General features: G+C 48.4%; 1 protein-coding gene across 1 annotated transcript in view; it reads right to left on the reverse strand.

The window, feature by feature from the left end:
- The window catches only part of B4GALNT2 (beta-1,4-N-acetyl-galactosaminyltransferase 2 (SID blood group)), a 322,537-nt gene that overhangs the window by 187,722 nt on the left and 111,467 nt on the right, over window positions 1-23,348 (reverse strand). Inside the window, exon 3 of the mRNA XM_073681079.1 lies at window positions 1,755-1,855. Coding sequence (XP_073537180.1) covers window positions 1,755-1,855 — 101 coding nt within the window. The remainder of the gene's footprint in view (window positions 1-1,754; window positions 1,856-23,348) is intronic.

Here is a 23,348-nt window from a genome sequence, read left to right on the forward strand (position 1 = left end):
GAAGCAAATCTCTCCCTGACGCAGTAGTAGCTCTCCCTACTCTGCCTGATTCCGGGGTAGACTGTGACAAGCATGGCAGCGCCCGGTCTTATATACACCTGATGATGCTGTGCAGCCAGCCAATCACTGTAATGCCCACAACCAACATGGCTACGACATTAGATTGCATGGCAGACAATCCCTGCATGTTCATTGGCTCTCTAAAGAGCGGCAAACATGCAAGGAGGAGACTCAAGCACCTGCCCGAGCAACCCAGAAATACTGGTCGAGCTCCGAGCATCTCGAACAGTGAGATGCTCGGGTGAGTACCGAGCAGTGGCGAGCACGTTCGCTCATCACTAGTAATCTTCTGACCGCAACAGATTACTTACCGGCTGTCAATGTAAGACTATGAGATCCTCGTTCTGGCCTGGTTCTGGTTCTCATAGACTTACATTGACTAGTGACTGTGGGCTCACCCAGCAAACACTCGAGCGATCTGGCAGATCACAGACTGCAGAAGACAACCGGAGCTGCGTCAAGAAAAGAAGGAAGTCGGCAGGTGGTAAGTATATTACTAGTAGCAGGGAATTTAAATTAGAGACACCACTCCAGTGGTGAAATTAAAAAGAAAATGCTGGAGTAGTTCCTTAAAGGGACTCTGTCAGCATAGAATGAAATGTTCAAACCAAGTACAGGTGTACATCATGGTGTGGCCAATCATTTATATAAACCTTCCGCCCGCTTGGTTTGTATCTATCTCCGCCCTTCTCTGCCTCTATGAAGCCAGAGCTGTCAATCAAAGAGGGGTGGAGATTGAAGGAAAACAAGCAGGAGGGAAGGTGTATATAAATAATTGGCCCTGCCATGATGCACTTTGCGGCAGTACTTAGTTTGAACAGTCATTCTGTGCCGACAGAGTCCCTTTAAAGAGCCTCCCTTAACCACACTCTTCCCAGACCATCTCTTTTGAACACAAATCCCAGCATACCCATACCATTATACAGGACATGTGAAACTACAGCATTTCTACTGTACAGTTAGGTCCAGAAATATTTGGACAGTAACCGTATCTTCATGATTTGTGCACTGCATGCCACTGTTTATTTAAAATGAACTAACTTAGATGCTATTAAAGTGAAGAATTTCAGTTTTAATTAAAGGGTTTGAACAAAAATATAATGTGAAACGTTTAGGGATTACAACTACTTTTCTACAAGGCCTAGGATGTGAATATTCTCAAATATAAAGCTGAGAGTCTGCTATAAAGCTGAGAGTCTGCACTTTAAGCCCATATTGATTATATAACTGTATCTTGAATATATTTTGGTGAACAGCTAAAATATCAAAACTTGTGTCACTATTCAAATATTTTCAGACCTAACTTTAATGTTCCAGTTATGCTCCTGGTAATGACTATTTATATGGGGCAGAGCTCAGCAGTATAATAGATAAGGTATGGTGGCACTAGTGAATAGGTTGCTTTTGCTCATTGGTATGGAATATTCCAATAATTACAGTAAGATAAAAACCACAGCACAATGACATTTGCAACTGGAGAGTGTCATTTAACTGCCAACATGCGAAATACATAGTAAGAATGACCACGTTTTGTTCTGTCCAAGACCTCATCTACAGCCTATAGTCTTAGCAATGTAATGACTGGTACCGCAAACTGACAGATATCTGTCAGTCTCATGTACCAGTCATTATGCTACTAAGACTCAAGGCCGTGGACATAACCCAGTGTATTTTAGTGGATATTGAAAGGTCACCTGGCAGGTTAATTGTGTTGAGTGGTAAAACATGGACTCCATATGTGGGGTATCCCAAAGGTGAATTTGTAGGTGCAATTAAAATATTTTCAGTCTGTTCCCTGTGAAGAAAGCATTAAGAGAGTATCATTATTAAAAGGCTGCCTCCAATAAACTGAACAAATGTATTAACCTGCCACACCATGGACTGTGAAAAGGGGAGAGTTGCAGTATCGTTAGTCACAACCTATGAGAAAGTGTGGCACTGTTTCTGGAAGGAAGCTGAATAGTCATTTTTTTTTAAATCCTATACAACTCCTTTCATGATGGGGTGTGAAACTCTTGAGATCACAGTGATCAGCTGCAATCTGTTGGTTAACCATTTGGAAGTGTTTAAGTTCCCTCCTACTCAACCACATGGGAAATATGGGAAATGATGCATTGCATTGTGCCATGATGCATTAGTGTTCTTTGAATCCAATAATCTCAAATGCATGCTTTGGCCAAATCCCTTAAAAAAAAATGTTTTCAAATTCCCTAAATTGGGACCCTCATTTACAGTTTAAAATACCTTAAATAGGGGATAGGAAAACTGTTCTTCTAAACCAAACAAAACCTTTAACATCCTTTAACACTTGACTTGGCTGAAAGTTCAAGTCTTCTCTATATGGAGTAGTAAGTAACCTGTAGCCAGACTCACTTGACAGCAGTTTATCTGCCTGAAGAATAAAAGGATCTGATGGTTTAGAGTTGAAACATCTGATTCTTATCTTCCCAACATAGTTAGTTGTCTGATCACCATAAAAAAGGTTGACCAACTGCAATAGAAACTGAATGGAGGTCATGGTTCTCAGCATCTCAAGTCCTGATTACACAGGAAGATGCATTGCTGAGAACGATGATCTTTTCACATTAAGATAATCATGAAACGAGCATTTTTATCTACGCTTATTCATGATTATCTTGCAATGAAAATGAACCTAAACTCTATAGTTTATGTGCACATGTTGGATATTTGTAGCAGATTTCTTCCACAGTAAAAACACATTGGAAAATTTGCAAATTTTTACCCCATTCATTTGAATGGATGAACATGCTGCCAAATGCTAAAATAAGTGACATTCTGCAAATTTGAAAAAACACTAACATGGCGAAACATTTAAAGGGAATATGTCAGCAGATTTTTGCTGTGCAATCTGAGAGCTGCATGATGTACAGTGACTTGCAAAAGTCTTTCACCCACTTGTAAATTTTCGTGTTTTATTACCTCACAATCTGGAATTTCACAGGTTTTTTTGAGTGTTTGCATCAGTTCATGTAAAGAATATATAAGCCTATAAGGCCCTAGACAATAACAAGGAGACCTATTGGCACTAAGAAAAACCTACAAAAGGAGAGGTCCACCAAACACGACTAGAGATAAAATAAATTTTATTATCAAAATACCCAATGAAATACATAAAATCTGAAAATGTCAATAAATTACAGACAAGGAATAAAAAAATAAGATAAGATTATGATGGTCTGAACTTGAAAAAACAGCTCTGATGGCCAATTATCATTTAAACTAGATGGTGGCCCGATTCTAACGCATCGGGTATTCTAGAATAGGTATGCGGCCGACCAGGCGCAAGCAGCAGAGCGGTGTTTACATTTGGCGCCAAAATCGCTGATTGGTCGAGGCCGGCAACCGTGACCAATCAGCAAAGCGGTGTTAAAATTTGGCGCCTATATCGCAAATTGGTCACGGCCGGCGGTCGCGACTAATCAGCAGAGCAGGGTTTAAATTTGGCGCCAATAATGCTGATTGGTCGCGGCCAGCGAACGCGACCCATCAGCAGAGCGGGGTTTAAATTTGGCGGCAATAATGCTGATTGTTTGCGGCCGGCGGGAGCGACCAATCAGCAGAGCGGTATTTAAATTTGGCGCCAATAATGGTGATTGTAAATAGAAAATTAGCAAGCACACTGTCAAATAGAGTTGAGGTGCAGATGCAATGGACTGGAAATGTCTTCAAATCACGTAAAAATTAATTCATCGCACACTCATAGGAAGTTTTGCTTTTTAGTGCCAATTTATTTATACAAATGAAATGTAGAAAAAATAACAGTGGTGAAGGCGACAATAGGTAGACGTTTCGGCCGAAACGTCTACCTATTGTCGCCTTCACCACTGTTATTTTTTCTACATTTCATTTGTATAAATAAACGTCTACCTATTGTCGCCTTCACCACTGTTATTTTTTCTACATTTCATTTGTATAAATAAATTGGCACTAAAAAGCAAAACTTCCTATGAGTGTGCGATGAATTAATTTTTACGTGAATAATGGTGATTGGTCACGGCCGCGACCAATCAGCAGAGCGGTGTTTAAATTTGTCGCCAATAATGCTGGTTATTCGTGACCGGTAACCGCGACCAATGAGCAGAGCGGTGTTTAAATATGGCACCAATATAGCTGATTGGTCACGGCCGGTGGTTGCGACTAATCAGCACAGCGAGATTTAAATTTGGCGCCAATACTGCTGATTGGTCGCGGCCGGCGACCGCGACCAATCAGCAGAGCGTTGTTTAAATTTGGCACCAAAATTGCTGATTGGTCGCAGCCGGCCACCGCGACCAATCAGCAGAGCGGGGTTTACATTTGGTGCCAAAATCGCTGATTGGTCACGCCCGGCGGTCGCAACCAATCAGCAGAGCGGGGTTTAAATTTTGCGCCAATACTGCTGATTGATCGCGGCCGACGACTGCTACCAATTAGCAGAGCATTGTTTAAATTTGGCGCCAATCTTGCTGATTGGTCGCGTCTGCCGTCCGCGACCCATCAGCAGAGCATTGTTTAAATTTTGCGCCAAAATCGCTGATTGGTCGTGGCTGGCTGTAGCGACCAATCAGCAGAGCGGTGTTTCAATTTGCCACCAAAATCGCTGATTGGTCGGGGCCAGCCACTGCGACCAATCAGCAGAGCGGGGTTTAAATTTGCCGCCCATATCGATGATTGGTCGGGGCCGGCGGCCGCAACCAATCAGCGTCGTATTAGTGAGGACCGGGGAGTGGCGCTGCCTGTGCGGGTACTTCCGCTGCGAGCAGCTGGGAGATGAGCGGCTGCTTGCAGCAGAAGCATCCCGACCGGCGGCGCCGCTCCTCGGTCCTCCATTCACACTTGCCGTCGGGAGATCATAGCGCTGTTTAAATTAGACGCCAATCTCGCTGATTGGTCGCGGTCGGCTGGCGGCCGCAACCAATCAGCAGAGCGTTGTTTAAATTTGGCGCCAATCAATAGAGCGTTGTTTAAATTTTGCGCTAATCTCGCTGATTGGTCGCGGTCGTCTGTCATCCGCGACCAATCAGCAGAGCGTTGTTTAAATTTGGCGCCAATCTCGCTGATTGGTCACGGCTGGCGTCCGCGACCAATCAGCAGAGCGCTGTTTAAATTTGGCGCCAATCTTGCTGATTGGTCGCGGCTGGCGTCCGCGACCAATCAGCACAGCAGTGTTTAAATGTGGAGGCAAGGTTGGTGATTGGTCGCTGCCGCTATTTAAATGTGGCGCCCAAATCGGTGATTGGTCGCGGGCAGCGGCTGCGACCAATCAGCAGAGTGGTGTTTAACTTTAGCGCCAAGATCACTGATTGGTCGCGGGCGGAGAGCGCGACCAATCAGCGAATCCGAATCGTATTGGTGAGGACCGGGGAGCGGAATCGTATTGGTGAGGACCGGGGAGCGCCGCTGCCTGTGCGGATACTTCCGCTGCGAGAAGCCGGGACATGAGCGACTGCTCGCAGCAGAAGTATCCCAACCCGCATCGCCGCTCCCCGGTCCTCCCTTGACACGCTAGCCGCTGATGTCCCCACAGTATCTCCATGGTGTTACAAAGGTCCGGACATTTGTGTTAAAAATCGCTGATTGGTCGCTGGCGCTGCCCGCGACCAATCAGTACAGCGGTGTTTAAATGTGGAGCCAAGATCGGTGATTGGTCGCGGCCGATATTTAAATTTGGCGCCCAAATCGGTGATTGGTCGCGGGCAGCGTCCGCGACCAATCAGCACAGTAGTGTTTAACTTTTGCGGCAAGATCAGCGATTGGTCGCGCAGATGGGTCCGGCGGTCGAGGTCCTTCTGCTGGTACCGGCCGGGAGATGAGCGCCTCGCGCCGGTCATCTCCCGGCTGCATCGCCGCTGAGCTCCGTCCCGCAGATGAGCAGCTAACGGCCACCATCTTTTTTCAGAAATCCCGCGGCGCTGATTGGCCGCTGCCGGACCAATGAGCGACGCAGGATTTCCAGGACAGACAGACAGACAGACAGAAAGACAGACAGACGGGATAAGACAATTATATATATAGATGTATGTACACCTTAAAACATGTTGGGTGTATGCACATGAATTAAATGTAAGTAAGCAGATGATAATTAGATGAATACATAATAAAGCTCCTCCTTACACACGGACAAGAGATTTATCAAACTCACAGTGGTTTAGTACTAAGGTGAATATTGATCACCACCAAAGAAAGCTGAGCAAGTAATCATATGTAAGGGGGAAGACCGGGGTGTAAGTACTTTCAGAACAAGGGATCCGGAACTGCCGGGGCCGTGCCTCTGGTTGCAGGGGGAAGTTAGACTGCGAGTACAGGAGTCAGGTAACCGGGAAGCTGGGGGCGTGTCCAGAGCCAGAGCTCAGGGGTCAGGTGACCGGGGAGCTGGAGGCGTGTCTAGGAAGAGGGAGAAAAAGGAGTTATGCACGGGAAAGCAGGGAGTTGACAGTGGGAGTCAAGCCCGACTAGAGGGAGAAGAGACACAGGGTCTGTGGAGCCGAGCAAGTGAGGTGCAGTGTTATGGACTAGGGGCTCAGCGGGTCAAACCGGAGACCGCCCGCTGCTGCCAGATGACGGAGCATTGTTTAGGCGGGGAAGCCAGAAGAAAACACCGGCATCAGCCGGCATCTGCCTTTGTTGGGAACAAGAGTCAGCTAAGTGTAAAATTGACGATTACAACCGTGTCGACTCTGCTACATCTAGCCAAACTGTGAATTGTCGTTTATAGTCTGTTACCTGCTACTCTCCTTGTTGTCCCCATATTTCCCCTGTTACTCCCTGCGTGGAGATTGACCCTGTTACAGTAAATCCCCCTTGTTTATTAACCCTGTACTGGCTGCTCTGTGTTTCTGTGTCTCTGCATCTAAAGTACCTGTGTTACACATACAGTCAGTATATATCAAAAAGAAGTTCTGTTACTCTGACCACAAAGCGCAGCAGCGTCACCCCTTGACACGCGTTTCGGCGGATCTTTCTCAGAAGGGGTGTATACGGAACAGAGCAAGGAAGAGGCTTATGTATAGACAGGACTCCCCAATCAAGTGCAGGTTAGAAATTTATGTCGGCCACCATATCCACCCGGAACTGGTATGCAATGTCTGGTAAAGTTGTCATGCACCCAGAGAACAAGCGCAGGTGTCACATGACACAAGTCGCGCCCACATGTCTACGTCAGCTGGAGTACATCTCCCAAATCACGCCCCTGTACCAGCGTCATCTGAAGCATCATCTGGGGCGCCCCCATCGTCACGTCACTAGGTTGCGTTAGATTATGCTTGAGTCGCAACCCGTAATGGATACACCTACTCTATTTCGTCTTCTATAAGGGCGTAAACCCAGAACATCGGGCAGAAGAAATTGCCTGATGTGAAAAGGACACTTAATGTACTGGAGACACAACATATTGAACCAGCCATATGTCAGGACACTTTATATACGGGACATACCTTCTATATAGGACATGGCACATTTGAACCAGCTATACAGTACAGACCAAAAGTTTAGACACACCTTCTCATTTAAAGATTTTTCTGTATTTTCTTGACTATGGAAATTGTACATTCACACTGAAGGCATCAAAACTATGAATTAACACATGTGGAATTATCTACTTAACAAAAAAGTGTGAAACAACTGAAAATATGTCTTATATTCTAGGTTCTTCAAAGTAGCCACCTTTTGCTTTGATGACTGCTTTGCACACTCTTGGCATTCTCTTGATGAGCTTCAAGAGGTAGTCACTGGAAATGGTCTATGACTATGACTATGTGCTGTAAGGTGGCTGCAGGACAGGTTGTGGATGGGAGGTATGTGTCCCCGAAGTACCAAGCTTCGGTAATGTAGGACCCGGAAAAGCAGGCTCCAGCACACATAGTGCTGAGAGAAATTTAATGGGCCCAGATTACAGGGCCAGGTTTTACGAGTCCAGTCCAGTCCAGGTCTTGGAAGGCTGATTTAAGACAGCTGTGCCTGTCTCAGTCAGTCTGTGTGTGTTGGGCAAGGTTAGCAGACCTTGCATGTGCTCCTTAGACTCTGCAGGAGGCAGAGAAAAGCACTTTGTTTAAACGGCTGAGGCCGTGCTGCATGGACTTGTTATTTTGAGCTTTGTTCTGTTCTTCCTTTTTGTGCCAGGAAAAGGCTGTTACTTTTGTTTCCTCACTGGTGTATGGACACTAAATAAACCACCAGTTTGTTTGAACCCGCGGACTGCATCACGGTGTGAACCTGTGCCTACCTCCAACGTGGCTCTGTGAGTACAAATCCCTACAGTGCTCATGAGATTTTCACAAAAAAAGTGAAAGTGACATGTGATAGAAATTGCAACAAGCACTTGTGGCACCATATGTGGTGCAACATTGCATCTAGAATACTGTATAACTGAAGAGTACATGGTGCACGGCAAAGTGCAAAAAAGAAACACAAACAATTAGAACAGCCTTTAGGTTTTATTAATGTTAGAAGCTTCAAATATGCAAATAAATACAAAGTGCACTGTGCAGTGCTGACATGAATTCTAGTGAAATATAAAGTGCAAATGTGTACAGTGAAAAGAAAAATATTCAAAGTCTCAGTACAAACCAGAGACGACAAATACGGGATTCATTAACCGATGCTCATAAACATTGGAAAAAATGCTTCTGTGAAAAGTGCTAACATATAAGAGATATACATTACCGTAACATGTTTTTCAACATCTTATGGGTGACATTTCATTGGGAAAACAGTGTATATTATTAAGTAGCCACTTAAAATTTTATATATAAAAAGGAGAACGTTAGTAGTAATCTAGCTAAGCTTATAGTCAACACATAAGAAAAACACTAATTTGATAAGTGGTATGTACCATTGCATATCCCACATAAAACTTTATACATATAGAAGAGGCGACATTAATGATAATTTGACTAGGCTTGTAACCAATACATATGAATACCCCATCAAAAAATATCCAAAGCAGGGATCTAGTAAAAATAGCATTGTGGCAACGTGGAGGAATGATTAATCAGAACCTCTAACACCGTCCAACATGGGTGTAAGAATACATAAAAACATCCAAAGCCAAGATCTAGTAAGTATATTGTTGAAACAATTTACAAAATCAAATCTAAAACACCATCTAGCATAAGGGTAAGAAGTGAAATTGCAACATAAACACATGAAAACGCATGAGGCGTATTTCGGATGTGACTGTAGACTGTCTGGACTTTGCTTCAGAGGGGCCTCTTGATGCTTATCCATGTAACGATGCAACCTCTTTATCTAATGGGTCGATTCAGGATTTCAGACTAAATTATTATCCATGGGAGAATGGCCCATTTTTCGCTCTCAAAAGGAGCGTACCATTTAATTAAGAAACATATGAAAGAAACTGAAACAGGTTTTGTTCAAGAATATCCCGGTATTTAGCACCATCCATTTTCCCCTCGAATCGGACCATTTTCCCTGTCCCTGCTGCCGAAAAACATCCCCACAGCATGATGCTGCCACCACCATGTATGACTGTGGGATGGTGTTCTTAGGGTCATAAGCTGTGTTGATTTGGCGCCAAACATAGCATTTACCTCGGTGGCCAAAAAGTTAAATTTTGATCTTATCTGCCCACAGCACCTTCCTCCATATACATTTGGGGAGTCTCCCACATATCTTTTGGCAAACTCAAAACGAGCCTTTATAATTTTTGTAAGTAAAGGCTTTTTTCTGCCTACTCTTCCATAAAGGCCACCTCTATGGAGTGTATGGCTTATTGTGGTCGTATGGACACATACTCCATTCTCTACTTGGGAACTGATGTATCACTTACTGGGCTGATGATGTTGTATCACTTACTGGGCTGCTCGGTGAAATAGTACTATAATCCTTGTTTTGTATGTTGTAGTGTGGCGCCCCTGAGGGTTCAGTCGCCACAGAGGTACTGCACCTCACCCTGAGGTGTGGTGTCTCCTTCTCTCAGGTAAGGAGGGAGTGCTGCCCAGAACCCCAACACTCACATTCAACACTACACTACTCCAGGCCGGCTGGAAGGGCAAGATGCAATGTGTTTCCTGCTGAGCCCTGTCCCTGGCTGGAGTGGCGGGAACCAAAGGTAGGGGGAACCAGTAGTGGGTGTGGGTGGAGGAAGCAGTTAAGGGGAGCACTTTGATACTAGGTATATAAAGGGAAGCCATCTTAAGGTGGGAGAACAGAAAGGTTAGTCAGTGGGGAGAAGACAGTCTGGGAGCAGAGTCTCTTTAGGAGCTCTGCTCCACAAGAAGGGCCCATTCCTAGAGGCCCAGGAGGGGAGCAGAAGAGTAGGCTCCGATTTACAGAAGGGATCCCAGGGGGTACGGCGAGTGCAGGACGGCACCCGTACGCCCCGAATCTGTCAGAAGACAGAGGGATCGTAGGCCGCAAGAAGGGGACTGGCCCCTGGACCAGCCGTGTTACTCCAAGTCTCGGCTGGAAAAACCAGAGGCTTCTGGCTTTCATAGACCAGTTGCCGCAGCCTTATTCTAATCCCTGTGAGGGTCAAGCAGGTGCGGGAACTCCAGTAAGATAGGAGGGACTTCAGAGCACCCGAGCGGGATTGAGAGTGGGGAAGCGCAGGGCAGGAGGGAGAAGACCCAGCATGAAGACAGTCTAGCTAGGAACACAAGAAAGCGGGGTTCCGTCAGGTGCTCCTAATCTGCCTGAGGGAGAGCTGAACCCCCGGTCTGGTGAAAGCAGCGCGACGTGGGAGGCTGGCACCCATACAGTGCACCAGTGGAACTTTCATAAGAACTGTGAGTAAAGACACGGATGACTGCACCGTACTGCCTCCCTCCATTATTTCAGCTGTGCCATCTTTCCCTCCCTGCACTACAACGCCCAGCACTACCCTCACTTTCTACACTGCCCTGAGGCCTGCTGCTCCACCTGTGGGGAGCCGTTCCATCATAAGCTGCCCTAACATCTGCCTCAGAGGATTGCTCCGCAGCGGCAGCTCCCTTTGGCCGCATTCCACAGGTGGCGTCACGAACACTTTACAAATCCCCTATAAATAATCCCCCTTTTGGGTGACCGCCCTGGGCCATGGACCGGGTCAGCCACCGTGATATACCCCAGTAACCAGACGCCCGGCTGCCGAGTACCCCACGGCCCTGGGTGCGCGTCAGTAGATGTAGCATTGGTCTAAGCCCTGTATAACCCCGCCCACACCCATGATTGGCAACTTGCTGTTCCTAATGGGCATTCTATGCAAGATGGAAATCAGTGATGGGCAGGGGTGTAATCACTGCAGTTGCGACTGCGACCGGGTCAGTGCGGGTGAGGGGCCCGCTGATGCCAGAGCTAACTTCAACTGGATGTGCATCCTCGGACACTTATTCAGCTGAAGTGTATTGCGATGCAGAGACCCGTTGGACACATCAATACATGCTGCCGGCCAATCAGAGGCCAGCAGTTTACATTGGAGTGCATGCGACTGGGGGCACATGGCAGTGACGTCATGTGCTCCCATAGCTTGCATGTTGAAGTTGGCTGCCGGCTTCAGAAGAGAACGCCGCAAGGCGGGAGTGCGTATAGGAGGGTATTATAATTGTTTATTTTTTTCTATACATTAAAGAACAGCGACAGAACAGGGATAACATACCAGGATGGGGTGTATATACATACCAGTATAGGGAATATATATTAGGATGAGTGATATACGTACTAGGATGAGGCCCAGGATAGAGAAGATATATACCAGGATGGGGGTATATATATACCAGGATGGGAGCCAGGATAAGGGACACATATACCAGGATGGGGGATACATTTACCAGGATGGGCATATATATGCAGTTGAAACCAGAAGTTTACATACACTATATAAAAAGACACATGCATGTTTTTCTCAATATCTGACATGAAATCAGAATAAACCTTTCCAGTTTTAGGTCAATTAAGATTACCATAATTTTTATTATTTGCCAAGTGACAGAATAATGAGAGAGAGAATGTTTTAGGCATTTTTATTATTTACTGCAAAGTCAAAAGTTTACATACACTAAGATTACTATGCCTTTAAACAATTCTGGACAGCCCATAGGATGATGTCATGTGTTTGGAAGCTTCAGGGTTCTGTATCCCAGAGGTGAACGTGCTTTGGTCCGACATGTGACTATCAACCCAAGGACAAAAGCAAAAGACCTTGTGAACATGATGACGGAAGCTGGTAAGATTGTGTCAATATTCACAGTGAAACGAGTAGTGTATCAACATGGGCTGAAAGGCCACTCTGCCAGGAAGAAGCCATTACTCCAAAAGAAAGATAAAAAAGCGACTTTTTGTGCATAATGACCATCGTTACGTTTGGAGGAAAAAGGGAGAAGCTTGGAAGCCTAGAAACACCATCCCAACTTTGAAACATGGGGATGGCAGCATCATGTTGTGGGGTTGTTTTGCTGCAGAAGGGACTGGTGCACTTCACAAAACAGATGGCATCATGAGAAAAGAACATTATCTGGCAATACTGAAGCAACATCTCAAGTCATCAGCCAGGAAGTTAAAGCTTGGGCGGAAATGGGTCTTCCAAATGGACAATTACCTGAAGCATACTGCCAAAATGGTAACAAAGTGGCTTAAGGATAACAAAGTCAATGTTTTGGAGTGGCCATCACAAAGCCCTGATCTCAATCCTATTGAAAATTTAAGGACAAAGCTGAAAAGGCAGGTGTGAGCAAGGTGACCTACAAACCTGGATCAGTTACACCAGTATTCCGATCAGGAATGGGCCCAAATTCCGACCAACTATTGTGAGAAGTTTGTGGAAGGATATCCCAAACATTTGACCCAAGTCATTCAGTTTAAGGGCAATGATGCCAAATACTAATGAAATGTATGTAAATGTTTGACTTTGCAGTAAGTAATAAAAATGCCTTAAATCATTCGCTCTCTCTCATTACTCTGGCATTTGGCAAATATTAAAAATTATGGTAATCCTAATTGACCTAAAACAGGAAAGGTTTATTCTGATTTCATGTCAGATATCGAGAAAAACATGCATGTGTGTCTTTTTATATAGTGTATGTAACCTTCTGGTTTCAACTGTATATACATATGTATAAATATATACATTATATATATACACACATACCAGGATAAGGGAGGGGGGGCAGTCAAAATCTTGCACCAAGGCCCATCGGACTCTAGCAGATTAGTTGGTCTGGCATGCAGACCATCCTGCAGTGCTAATCTCCTGTTGACAAAACAGAATCCCAACCACAAAAAGGAGCGCCAGTGGACACTACTGCTGAGAATAATTTCACTTAATTTGCCGGGAAGGGGGGGGGGTCCACGTTTGCCCCCCTATACTCAGGGCAGTATTTGCCACTAGGCACCTGAGGACCATTTACATTGGGGGGGTGCATGGGCAGAGGAGCACCGATCAGCTCCCTGCCCCATCAGAGGAAGATAAATGATAGAGGTGAAGGACCTGTGATGATGTCATGCCCATGTGACTCTTATGGGTAGAGCAATGGAACAGATTACATGTGAAATGTTACCCCAGGCCCGGAAGAGACACTGGTGACAGGTAATTCGGGAACAGGGGTACATGGGGTCACAGGTTGTGTGTAGGGGAACATGTAGGGGTGCAGGCTATATGTGGGGGTACATATAGGAGGTGCTGGAGATATGTGGGGGTGAGTATAAGGTGCAGGCTATATGTGGGGGGTACATATGGTGTGAATGCTGTATGTGGAGGTTAGATGGGGGTGCAGGAAGTATGTGGGGGGTGCAAGCTGTTTGTAGGTGGTACATGGGGGTCCAGGCTGTATGTGTGGGGGACATGGGAATGCAGGCTGTATGTAGCGGGGACTTAGGGGAGCCGGCTGTATGTCACGCACATGGTACATGGGGTGCGGACTGTATGTAGGGGATGCAGACTGTATGTCTGCAGTACATCAGGTGAGGATTGCATGTGATAGAGCGTCACAAAGGAGGGAAAGATAAGCACTCCTTAGTGGAGCTGAAGATACAAGGAATATTTACTGTAGACAGTGATGGGGAGTTGTATTTATTGAGGGCACAGTAGGGAGGGTCAAGTGTCAGACTAAAGCCCCCCATACTATTTAGAAAGCTGTCAGCTGAATGATGGTTCAGCTGCTGATTGCTCAGCCTATCTCTCCAGAGTCTCCTATACACCAAGTTCTTCTGTGTTCTCTATGAGAAAGCCGCTGCCAGACATTCCTGTTGGTGACCTATCTCTTAGACAATAAAATGATTAGCAGTCTAGCAGTCTGATAGTAGACATGTGTGGCGCCCCTGTGGGTCCAGCATCTCATCCAGAGGTGTGGTACCCCACTCTCAGGTAAGGAGGGAGCACTACCTGGGACCCAACCACTCACATCCAACACTACACCACTTCATAAGGGAAGATCTAGATAGCTCCTAAGGGAGAGCACAGGCCTTGTCCCTGTTTGGAAGGTGGAACTAAGTAGAGGAGGTGGGTGGAGGAAGTAGTTTAGGGGAGCACTGACAGAACAGTATAAAAGAAGGGTAGAAACATCTAGAAGGGTTGGTTGTTCAGAGGACCGTGAGGAGTAAGGTCCTGACGGTGAAGGGGCCCAGTAAAAGGGGCCCAGGAGGAGAGTGAGGAGAGAACACCGGAGGAGGAGGGGCTCCAGAGATAGAAGGGATCCTAGGGGCACGGTGAGTGCGGGAGGCCACCCATGCGCCCGAGTTCACGCTGAACATGGAGGGATCAGGCTGCAGTAGGGGACCAGCGCCAGACTAGTGGAGTACTTTAAGGCTCAGCTAGCAAACCAGAGATTGCGGTATCTTCATGTGCCTTAGTCAAAATCTACACACAATCTCTGAAACGGTGGTCATATAGGACAAAGGGGACAGACCGGACGTCGCCTAACAGGGCCCGCGGCCACTGGCTCGGGACATTGTGTGTGAGGCGCAGGGCAGGAGGAAGAGAGAGCCAGCGCAGACAGAGACGACCTGGAAAGGTACACGAAAGGGGGTCCCGTTCAAGTGCACCTAAGTTGTCTGAGAGTTGGCTGGATCACTTCCCCGGAGGACACATGACGACGTGGGTGGTTATAATCCGGCAATTGTAACTTGGAGCATCTTGATAACTGTGAGTAAATACTTGAAGACTGCAACCCACTGTGTCCTTGACTTAATTGCTACGCCACCTGCCTTGCACTACACCAACAACATCTACCTCATCATCTAGCTCTGCCCATGGAGAGCTAAACCATCTTTGCTGCGTCACCAACAGCCCCAGTGGATCTGAATAGCAGCGGCGGCCACATATAGCCGCATACAAGGGGTGGTGTCACGAACTTTATCCCCAAACACTTTATTCCCCAAATTGACTTTTCTTTATTGACCGCCCTGGGCCACGGACCGGGTCATTGCCACCCTGACAGCCCCAATAGAACCGACCGGCCCAGCTTCCGAGTACCCCACAGCCCCAGGGGGCGTGTCACATGCCCGATACTTATGTAGCACCCTGAGGATTCGGCTGCTACAGGGGTATTGCACCTCAACCCAGAGGTGTGATATTCCACTCCCGGGTAAGGATGGAGTGTGGAACTGAGCTCGGTAGGCTGCATGCACTACACACATCCCATTTCCGAGGAACAGGCCGACGGTACTCCCACTTAGAAATGTGCAGGTACGACCGAGTCTGTTCCTGGCTGGAGTGGGAAGGGGGTGGAACATCCCAAGTAGTGTAGGGGCAGATAGGGGGAGCAGCCTGGGTAAAGATAGGAGCTCATTGGGTGCTGGTCACCTGAGCTCACACATAGAGGGTGTATATAAGGTGGGCACCATCAGAGATCAGGGTCAGTCTGTCAGAATCAGGAAGAGGAGCAGAGCAGAGCCCTAGAGAGAGTGGAGCAGAGAAAGAGAGACCCAGAGGGGGAAGCAGAAGAGAGGACTCCAAGATCCCAAATTAAAACAACGGGTGAAGAGCCGGCATCAGGGTACCGGAACCCAAGCTGGTGGGGGCAAAAACACACCCCAGCCAGAGACCGGAGGCCGTGGGCAGCGTCTGCCACGGCCACCCACCACATCCACCACGAAGGCATACCACGTGGAGGGTCAGGGAACCCAAGGCCAAGGGTGTCCCAACAGAAGGCCCGAGGGAGCTGGACCTGGGTGGATCACTAGTGGGGACGGCCAGAGAAAGGACTGAAGGAGAGCTCAGGGTCACGCTCCGGACTCGCTTGGGGGTTGGCTGGATCCAGGACCTGGTGGACGCAGCACGGCTCGGGTGGTCACTTGAAGCTGGAGTGACCGGAACATCAGCAGTGAGTAAATACCCTAAACTGCACAACCCGACTCTGTCTTCTTTTAACATCTATGCTGCACCACCACAACCCCCATCCTCTGCACCTGACCCCCTGAGGCTATACCCCACCCGTTGGGGGTTATACCATCACAAGCTGCACCTACACCATCAGCCTCAGCGGACCCTGCTGCAGCGGCGGCCATAGTGACCGCAACACAACGGGTGGCGTAGTCGACATTAAGAACTAATAACATCTGTAGGACTGCCACATACAACTGAGTTTGACACCCTGGGCACGGACCGGGTCACAGCCACTCGGAAGACTACAACCCCCATCTGATCCGGCTCCGGATATTCCCACTAACGAATATGGCCCAGGGGGCGCGTCAACTTTGGCGTAGTCGGCAGGATTACGTGCCCACAACAACCGGGTACTGCGTGCCTGAAGAAAAGTGCAAGTTTACCTCAAAAAGAAGTCTCCTGCCGGTTCCGGAGGGTCCCCGTCATCGGACCCCATCACCAGTCGATTCCCGCCGGTTGTCCGCCATTAACAGCGTTTTCCCGCCATCTGCAGAGTTTCCCGCCACTGGGAAGCGATTCCCGCCATTTCCAAAGGTTTCCCGCCTTGGAAGAGCGGACGCCATTATGGGCGTGCCAGAGGGTGGCGAGAGGCCGCCTCCCATCGTGGGCCAGGACCGAAAATGGCGCCAAAAATGGAAACCGCCCCCACCAACAGAGACTGTGATGCTAGAGGTGTCTGTCAGCGTGAAAGAACAGCCCCTGGAGCTGACAGTCACCAAGTGGCCCCGGGACCGCCCTCGAAGTGGGAGGAGACGAAAGAAGAGAACGAAGATGGGTGTCGCCTGGAGGAGTCCAGAGCGAGCGCATCCGGAGGCAAGAAGCCGGGAGAAGAATATCGGAGGAGCTTACCCGGAGATGGCCAGAGAGCAGAGCAGCACCGGCCCGCTGGCCAGGAGCCTGCTGGAAGAAGAGCAGAGCAGCACCGACCCGTTGGTCAGGAGCCTGCTGGAAACCACGACCCCACTAGGCCTAGTGGAGGTCCTCGCACAGCTCCCCCGAGACCGGGAGTGTGCACAGACTGCCCTGGAGGGCCTCGCACGGAGGATGGCCCGGGTACAGCGAGAGACATTGGCGGAGTGGAGCCGAGAGATGGCCCAGCAAACCAAGACCCGGAGCACGCCAGCCAAGATGAGGAGACAGACCGCCTCTGAGGATGGCGCGGGAGGACCCAAGGCCGGAGACGGCGCCGAGAAGGGAGCCGAACGCATGGAGGCAGGTAAAGGGGACGTCTATACCCCAAACCAGGACACCGCTTACCTGCCCCAGCTCCCCGTCGCAGAGCCCGAAAGTCCCCCTGCTGTGCCCGAAAACGCCATGTCACCGACGCAGACTAGGCCCCAACCGGAAGCCGCCGCCGCGACCCCTGTGACGCCATGCGCACCGACCCCGAGCGTGGCAAAACAGGAAGTAACACCAGCCTGGTCGCAGGGCCTAGAATTCCCGGGCGTCGCATCACCAACAGCGCCCCCTACCTCCACGGAGCCTCCGGCCTGGCCGCAAGGCCAGGTAGCCCAGGGCGCCGCCGTCCTGACGGTGCCCTTCACCTTCCAGGTGCCCCAGGCCTGGCCGCAAGGCCTGGGCAACCCGGGCGCCACCACCACCGCGCCCGCACCCGTAAAACCAAGGGTGCCGCGTCTGGGAGAGGACTTGTTTGCCCAGCACACGTGGCCGGACGGGCAGCCTTTCATCTGGCCCCAGAGATATTATGAACTGGAGCACCAGAGGAGAGTTGGGGCCATGTGTGCACCCCTGATTCCGGCTTCGAAGCCCGTGATAAGGATCTCGCCCCCGCTTGAAGAGACCCAATTTGAGTGGGACCCCACCGGAGAAGACCTAATGGGTTTCACTCAAGAAACCAGGGCAGCTGCAGCGGAGCGTGCTGCGTGCTGCCGACAGCAGCTCGAGGAGTTTGCGAGGGAGCGGAGAGAGAGGCGGGTCCGGGAACAACAGGCCCAAATAAGGAGCGCCGAGCAGAAGAGCCGAACCAGGAGGGACCCCCGTGCAGCGCACAGTCCCCGCACCACCGGGACTGTAATTAAGTTCAACATGCAGCATGGGTGGGGCTTCATCAGAGACCACAACACCCCCGGCGACGTCTTTGTCACGCGCAGAGATGTGGAGTCCCATCTGCCGGAGGGGCACAGAGGTCGTGACCTTTATATCGGGGACGAGGTCACCTTTACCCGGCACAAGTGTGCCAAAGGACCTTACGCCCTCCATGTGCATCGCCTGACAGAGGAGGAGCTGCGATGTGAGGAGGAAGAGCAAGAGGATCCGGACGGGTCTGAAGCTGAGATCCCCAAAGAAAGAGCAGGAGGACGCCGTCGTTAAGTACAGCGAAGCAGGAGCTGTATATAGTTGCCCGTCGGGGCACCATAAACTGAAACTGAAACTGTTACTGTTGCTAAATATAGTCCCCGTTGGGACCAGCAAGTGTGAACTGTTACCCGTTTAACCCCTAAATCCCACTGACCGAGGACTGAGAGCGGTCATTCCTCCCCAATACCTGGCCGAGGACTGAGAGCGGCCATATCCTTGTATATAGTTGCGCGTCCTAAAGCGCCCCCTACCGGTTTTATAGGGAAAACCAGTTTTCCAGAGAGACTGTCGCACTTTACCCGGTCACACGTTGCACAGTGACCGGAGGAGGAGCCAGAGGCGACGAGAATGTTATTATGAAAAGTTTTATGATGATGCTGATATATATATGATATTTTATATGTTTTATTATGTTTATGTTTATGCAAAAATTTGTATGTTTTGGTGTTGTTTTTATCTTACAGCCCGAGGACGTGCTGTGATTTACCAGGGGGGAATGTAGCACCCAGAGGATTCGGCTGCTACAGGGGTATTGCACCTCAACCCAGAGGTGTGATATTCCACTCCCGGGTAAGGATGGAGTGTGGAACTGAGCTCGGTAGGCTGCATGCACTACACACATCCCATTTCCGAGGAACAGGCCGACGGTACTCCCACTTAGAAATGTGCAGGTACGACCGAGTCTGTTCCTGGCTGGAGTGGGAAGGGGGTGGAACATCCCAAGTAGTGTAGGGACAGATAGGGGGAGCAGCCTGGGTAAAGATAGGAGCTCATTGGGTGCTGGTCACCTGAGCTCACACATAGAGGGTGTATATAAGGTGGGCACCATCAGAGATCAGGGTCAGTCTGTCAGAATCAGGAAGAGGAGCAGAGCAGAGCCCTAGAGAGAGTGGAGCAGAGAAAGAGAGACCCAGAGGGGGAAGCAGAAGAGAGGACTCCAAGATCCCAAATTAAAACAACGGGTGAAGAGCCGGCATCAGGGTACCGGAACCCAAGCTGGTGGGGGCAAAAACACACCCCAGCCAGAGACCGGAGGCCGTGGGCAGCGTCTGCCACGGCCACCCACCACATCCACCACGAAGGCATACCACGTGGAGGGTCAGGGAACCCAAGGCCAAGGGTGTCCCAACAGAAGGCCCGAGGGAGCTGGACCTGGGTGGATCACTAGTGGGGACGGCCAGAGAAAGGACTGAAGGAGAGCTCAGGGTCACGCTCCGGACTCGCTTGGGGGTTGGCTGGATCCAGGACCTGGTGGACGCAGCACGGCTCGGGTGGTCACTTGAAGCTGGAGTGACCGGAACATCAGCAGTGAGTAAATACCCTAAACTGCACAACCCGACTCTGTCTTCTTTTAACATCTATGCTGCACCACCACAACCCCCATCCTCTGCACCTGACCCCCTGAGGCTATACCCCACCCGTTGGGGGTTATACCATCACAAGCTGCACCTACACCATCAGCCTCAGCGGACCCTGCTGCAGCGGCGGCCATAGTGACCGCAACACAACGGGTGGCGTAGTCGACATTAAGAACTAATAACATCTGTAGGACTGCCACATACAACTGAGTTTGACACCCTGGGCACGGACCGGGTCACAGCCACTCGGAAGACTACAACCCCCATCTGATCCGGCTCCGGATATTCCCACTAACGAATATGGCCCAGGGGGCGCGTCACTTACCTCACCCGACAATCATTTGTCAGGGGCCCCTTACATATTCGACTAAATTCCCAAGGTGAGCATTTGGTGTATGGGATTTATAGAAATCTTATGGCCGCTGGGCTTTTCTTTACTTTGTCGAAACTTGAATGTGTTGAGATTTTGAAATCCGCAATATTCATTTCTCTTGCGGTAAATATTTGTTTTATTTGCAGATTTTACCCATAGACTTGAATGTGATGAGAAAAATCCAAAGATAAAAAATGCTTTTGTGTTTTTCTATAGCGGAAATGCAATAAAAGCGCATGTAACCCGCACATCACATTAGCAATAAAAGCGCATGTAACCCGTACATCACATTATCAATAAAGTCTAAGAAAAGCTAAGTAACAGGAATTTTCCAAAACAAAGTAGTTTTACTTAAAACATGACAAACAAAAAAGAGACCAAAATCGCACCTGAAAAAATTCAAATTAAGCCATTTGATGAGTTCTTGATGCTGCAGATTTTCTGCAGCAAATACTCATTGCAGGAACTTAGCCTGAGGGCGCAGTCAGACACCGTATAACATGGACGACAATCACATCACAGTCCACTGACTGTCTGGCGGCTCTCCTGACCTGAGTGTATTTCTATACAGCTGTCACCATCGGATCAGGAGAGCCGCCGGACAGTCCGAGCATTGCGATGTGATGTTCATCTGAGTTATACAGCCACCTGACTGCGCCCTTAGGCTAATTCACGTCCTGGTGCTATTCAATTTTTATTTTTTCCTCAGACAGCACTTTGTCCCATAGAGTAGAATGGATGTATTCACACATAGTTAAAACGATGGATCTGACAGTGAGATCCCTGTGACTCAGAGCAGGTCTTACTCTGATCCTATGTGGATCCTATCCGTGGATCATACTCGGACATTCAAGCCTATTAGGATCCGTTAAACACGGATATAGATCGGAGGCTTCACATTTGCTTCCATTTTGCATCATGGATTTGTTGCTTAATGATAAGCATGATTAAAACATGATCTTCTAAAGGTTTTTTTTATTGGCTTGGAAGCAAAGACACCTCTACACACTGAAGCAATTAGGTACAACTAGGATGACACCTGAGAAAAAATTGGTCTGTTTCTCTTGAATTTTAACACTCACACAAATGTGTAAATGTAGCCTTAGGGTTCATGCAGACGAGGGTTTAAATCGTCCGTGTGGTGTCTGACTTTTTATCAGATCGCACACAGATGGCACACTGACCCATGTTATTCAATAGGGCTGTTCAGATTAACAATTTTTTTCTCGGTCCGACTGTCCATGAGAAAAAAAATCGCATCATGCACTACTTTCTACTGAGTCTCGGATGAGACTCACATATTCAAGTCTATGGGTGCGAGAAAAAATTCTGATCCTACACGGAACATCCAAGTGGCATCCACTGTTTATGGATAAAGTTCTGTTATAAACCTAGGAAACTGTATGTGATCATGTACATGTTTTAAAGTAGTTGTATGAAAACGGATCACACACGGACATAAAAAACAGCCACATGGATGGCACATGGATTAAAACGTGATAAAAATTTGAAAAAAATCATCCGAGTTTTCTGGATGAAACTCAGGTGATTTCTCATATGCTCGTCTGCAGGCGCTCTTACACTGTCAGCCGAACCCGGTGATACCTACAAGTTTGGACGACATTAGTCTGGTGTGCATGGGGGACTTTTAACTTTTATCTAAAGGGTATAGGCACTTTTCAGTAGAGGGCGTCACAACTTAGAGTGCCTATGGCAGCATGAACACCAAATATGGCCCTGCCTATCCTAGTAACACATGCAAGCTCTGACTGAGACCTTCCCCTGCAGCAGTCCCGTGGAGACGCACTCTCTTGCTTAATGAGCAGAGACCTTCTTGTTCCACCTTTCCTCTTCCTAAGGCCGGTTTCACATATCCGTATATTTCCGGTACTGGAAAAAACAGTACTGGAGATATCCGTGTCCCTTGTGTCCGTGTGTGTCACATGTGTAGCAACCGTGTGCCGCATCAGGATCACACGTAACGGCACTGGGAATCAGTATACAGTTAGCACTGTTCCCAAGTGCCAGGTGCTCAACGCTGCCCTCATCATGGTTCCCTGCCAGCGCTGCGATCAGCACCAGCAGAGACAATGCTGAGAGTAGTAGTGTCTGTTCCTGCAGTGTCCACCTGTAAAAATAAGAATAAAATAAAAAATCCTTATACTCACTTGTCCTAAGTGTCCCACTCTGTAATCCATGTGACGGCTCACGCCGAGGAGCCGCGGAAAATGACGCGCTGCAGCGAGCAGCGCCGAAGCTGCGCTGCACTCATTGAGTGATAGGACACTGCTCCTGAGCTCAGCCGAGGTCTGGGGCTCGCTTGCTGCAGGAGTCATTCTCCCCGGCTCCTCTGCTGATCGGTCGCATGGATTACTGCGGGGGACACTTAGAACAGGTGAGTATAAGGATTTTTTATTTTATTCTTATTTTTACAGACGGACACTGCGGGAGCAGACATTACTACTCTCATAATTGTCCCTGCTGGTGCTGATCGCACTGACGGCAGGGAACCATGATGAGGGCAGCGTTCAATGTGGCCGTATAAAACAATCATAAGTAATTGTCTAAAAGAAAAAAAAATACAACTAAAAAATCTTTCAGGTAATTCCAACAACATAAATTAATTGCATAAAACATACAAATAGTGTATAAATTATAAGAGGAACAGTTATGTCCTTCCAACTAATTTAGGTCCATATCTATCTATCTATCTATTGTAAAATGGCCACCGGACATGTCCTTGAGAGGAGCTATGTATCGCTGAGGTTGGCAACTTCAGTGATGTAAAACCAGAAAAGCATGCTCCAGCACAAACACTGCTGACAGGGTTTATTAGGTGTATCAGGGCTGTTTTTTTCGAGCAGTCATATGAGATGGGGGGGATTGGCTGCTCACATATCCCCCAGGGCATGTGTATTAAATG

The sequence above is a fragment of the Phyllobates terribilis genome, unplaced genomic scaffold (assembly GCF_046119375.1).
Source record: "Phyllobates terribilis strain yellow unplaced genomic scaffold, ASM4611937v1 Scaffold_5__5_contigs__length_657084704, whole genome shotgun sequence".
Taxonomy (NCBI): domain Eukaryota; kingdom Metazoa; phylum Chordata; class Amphibia; order Anura; family Dendrobatidae; genus Phyllobates; species Phyllobates terribilis.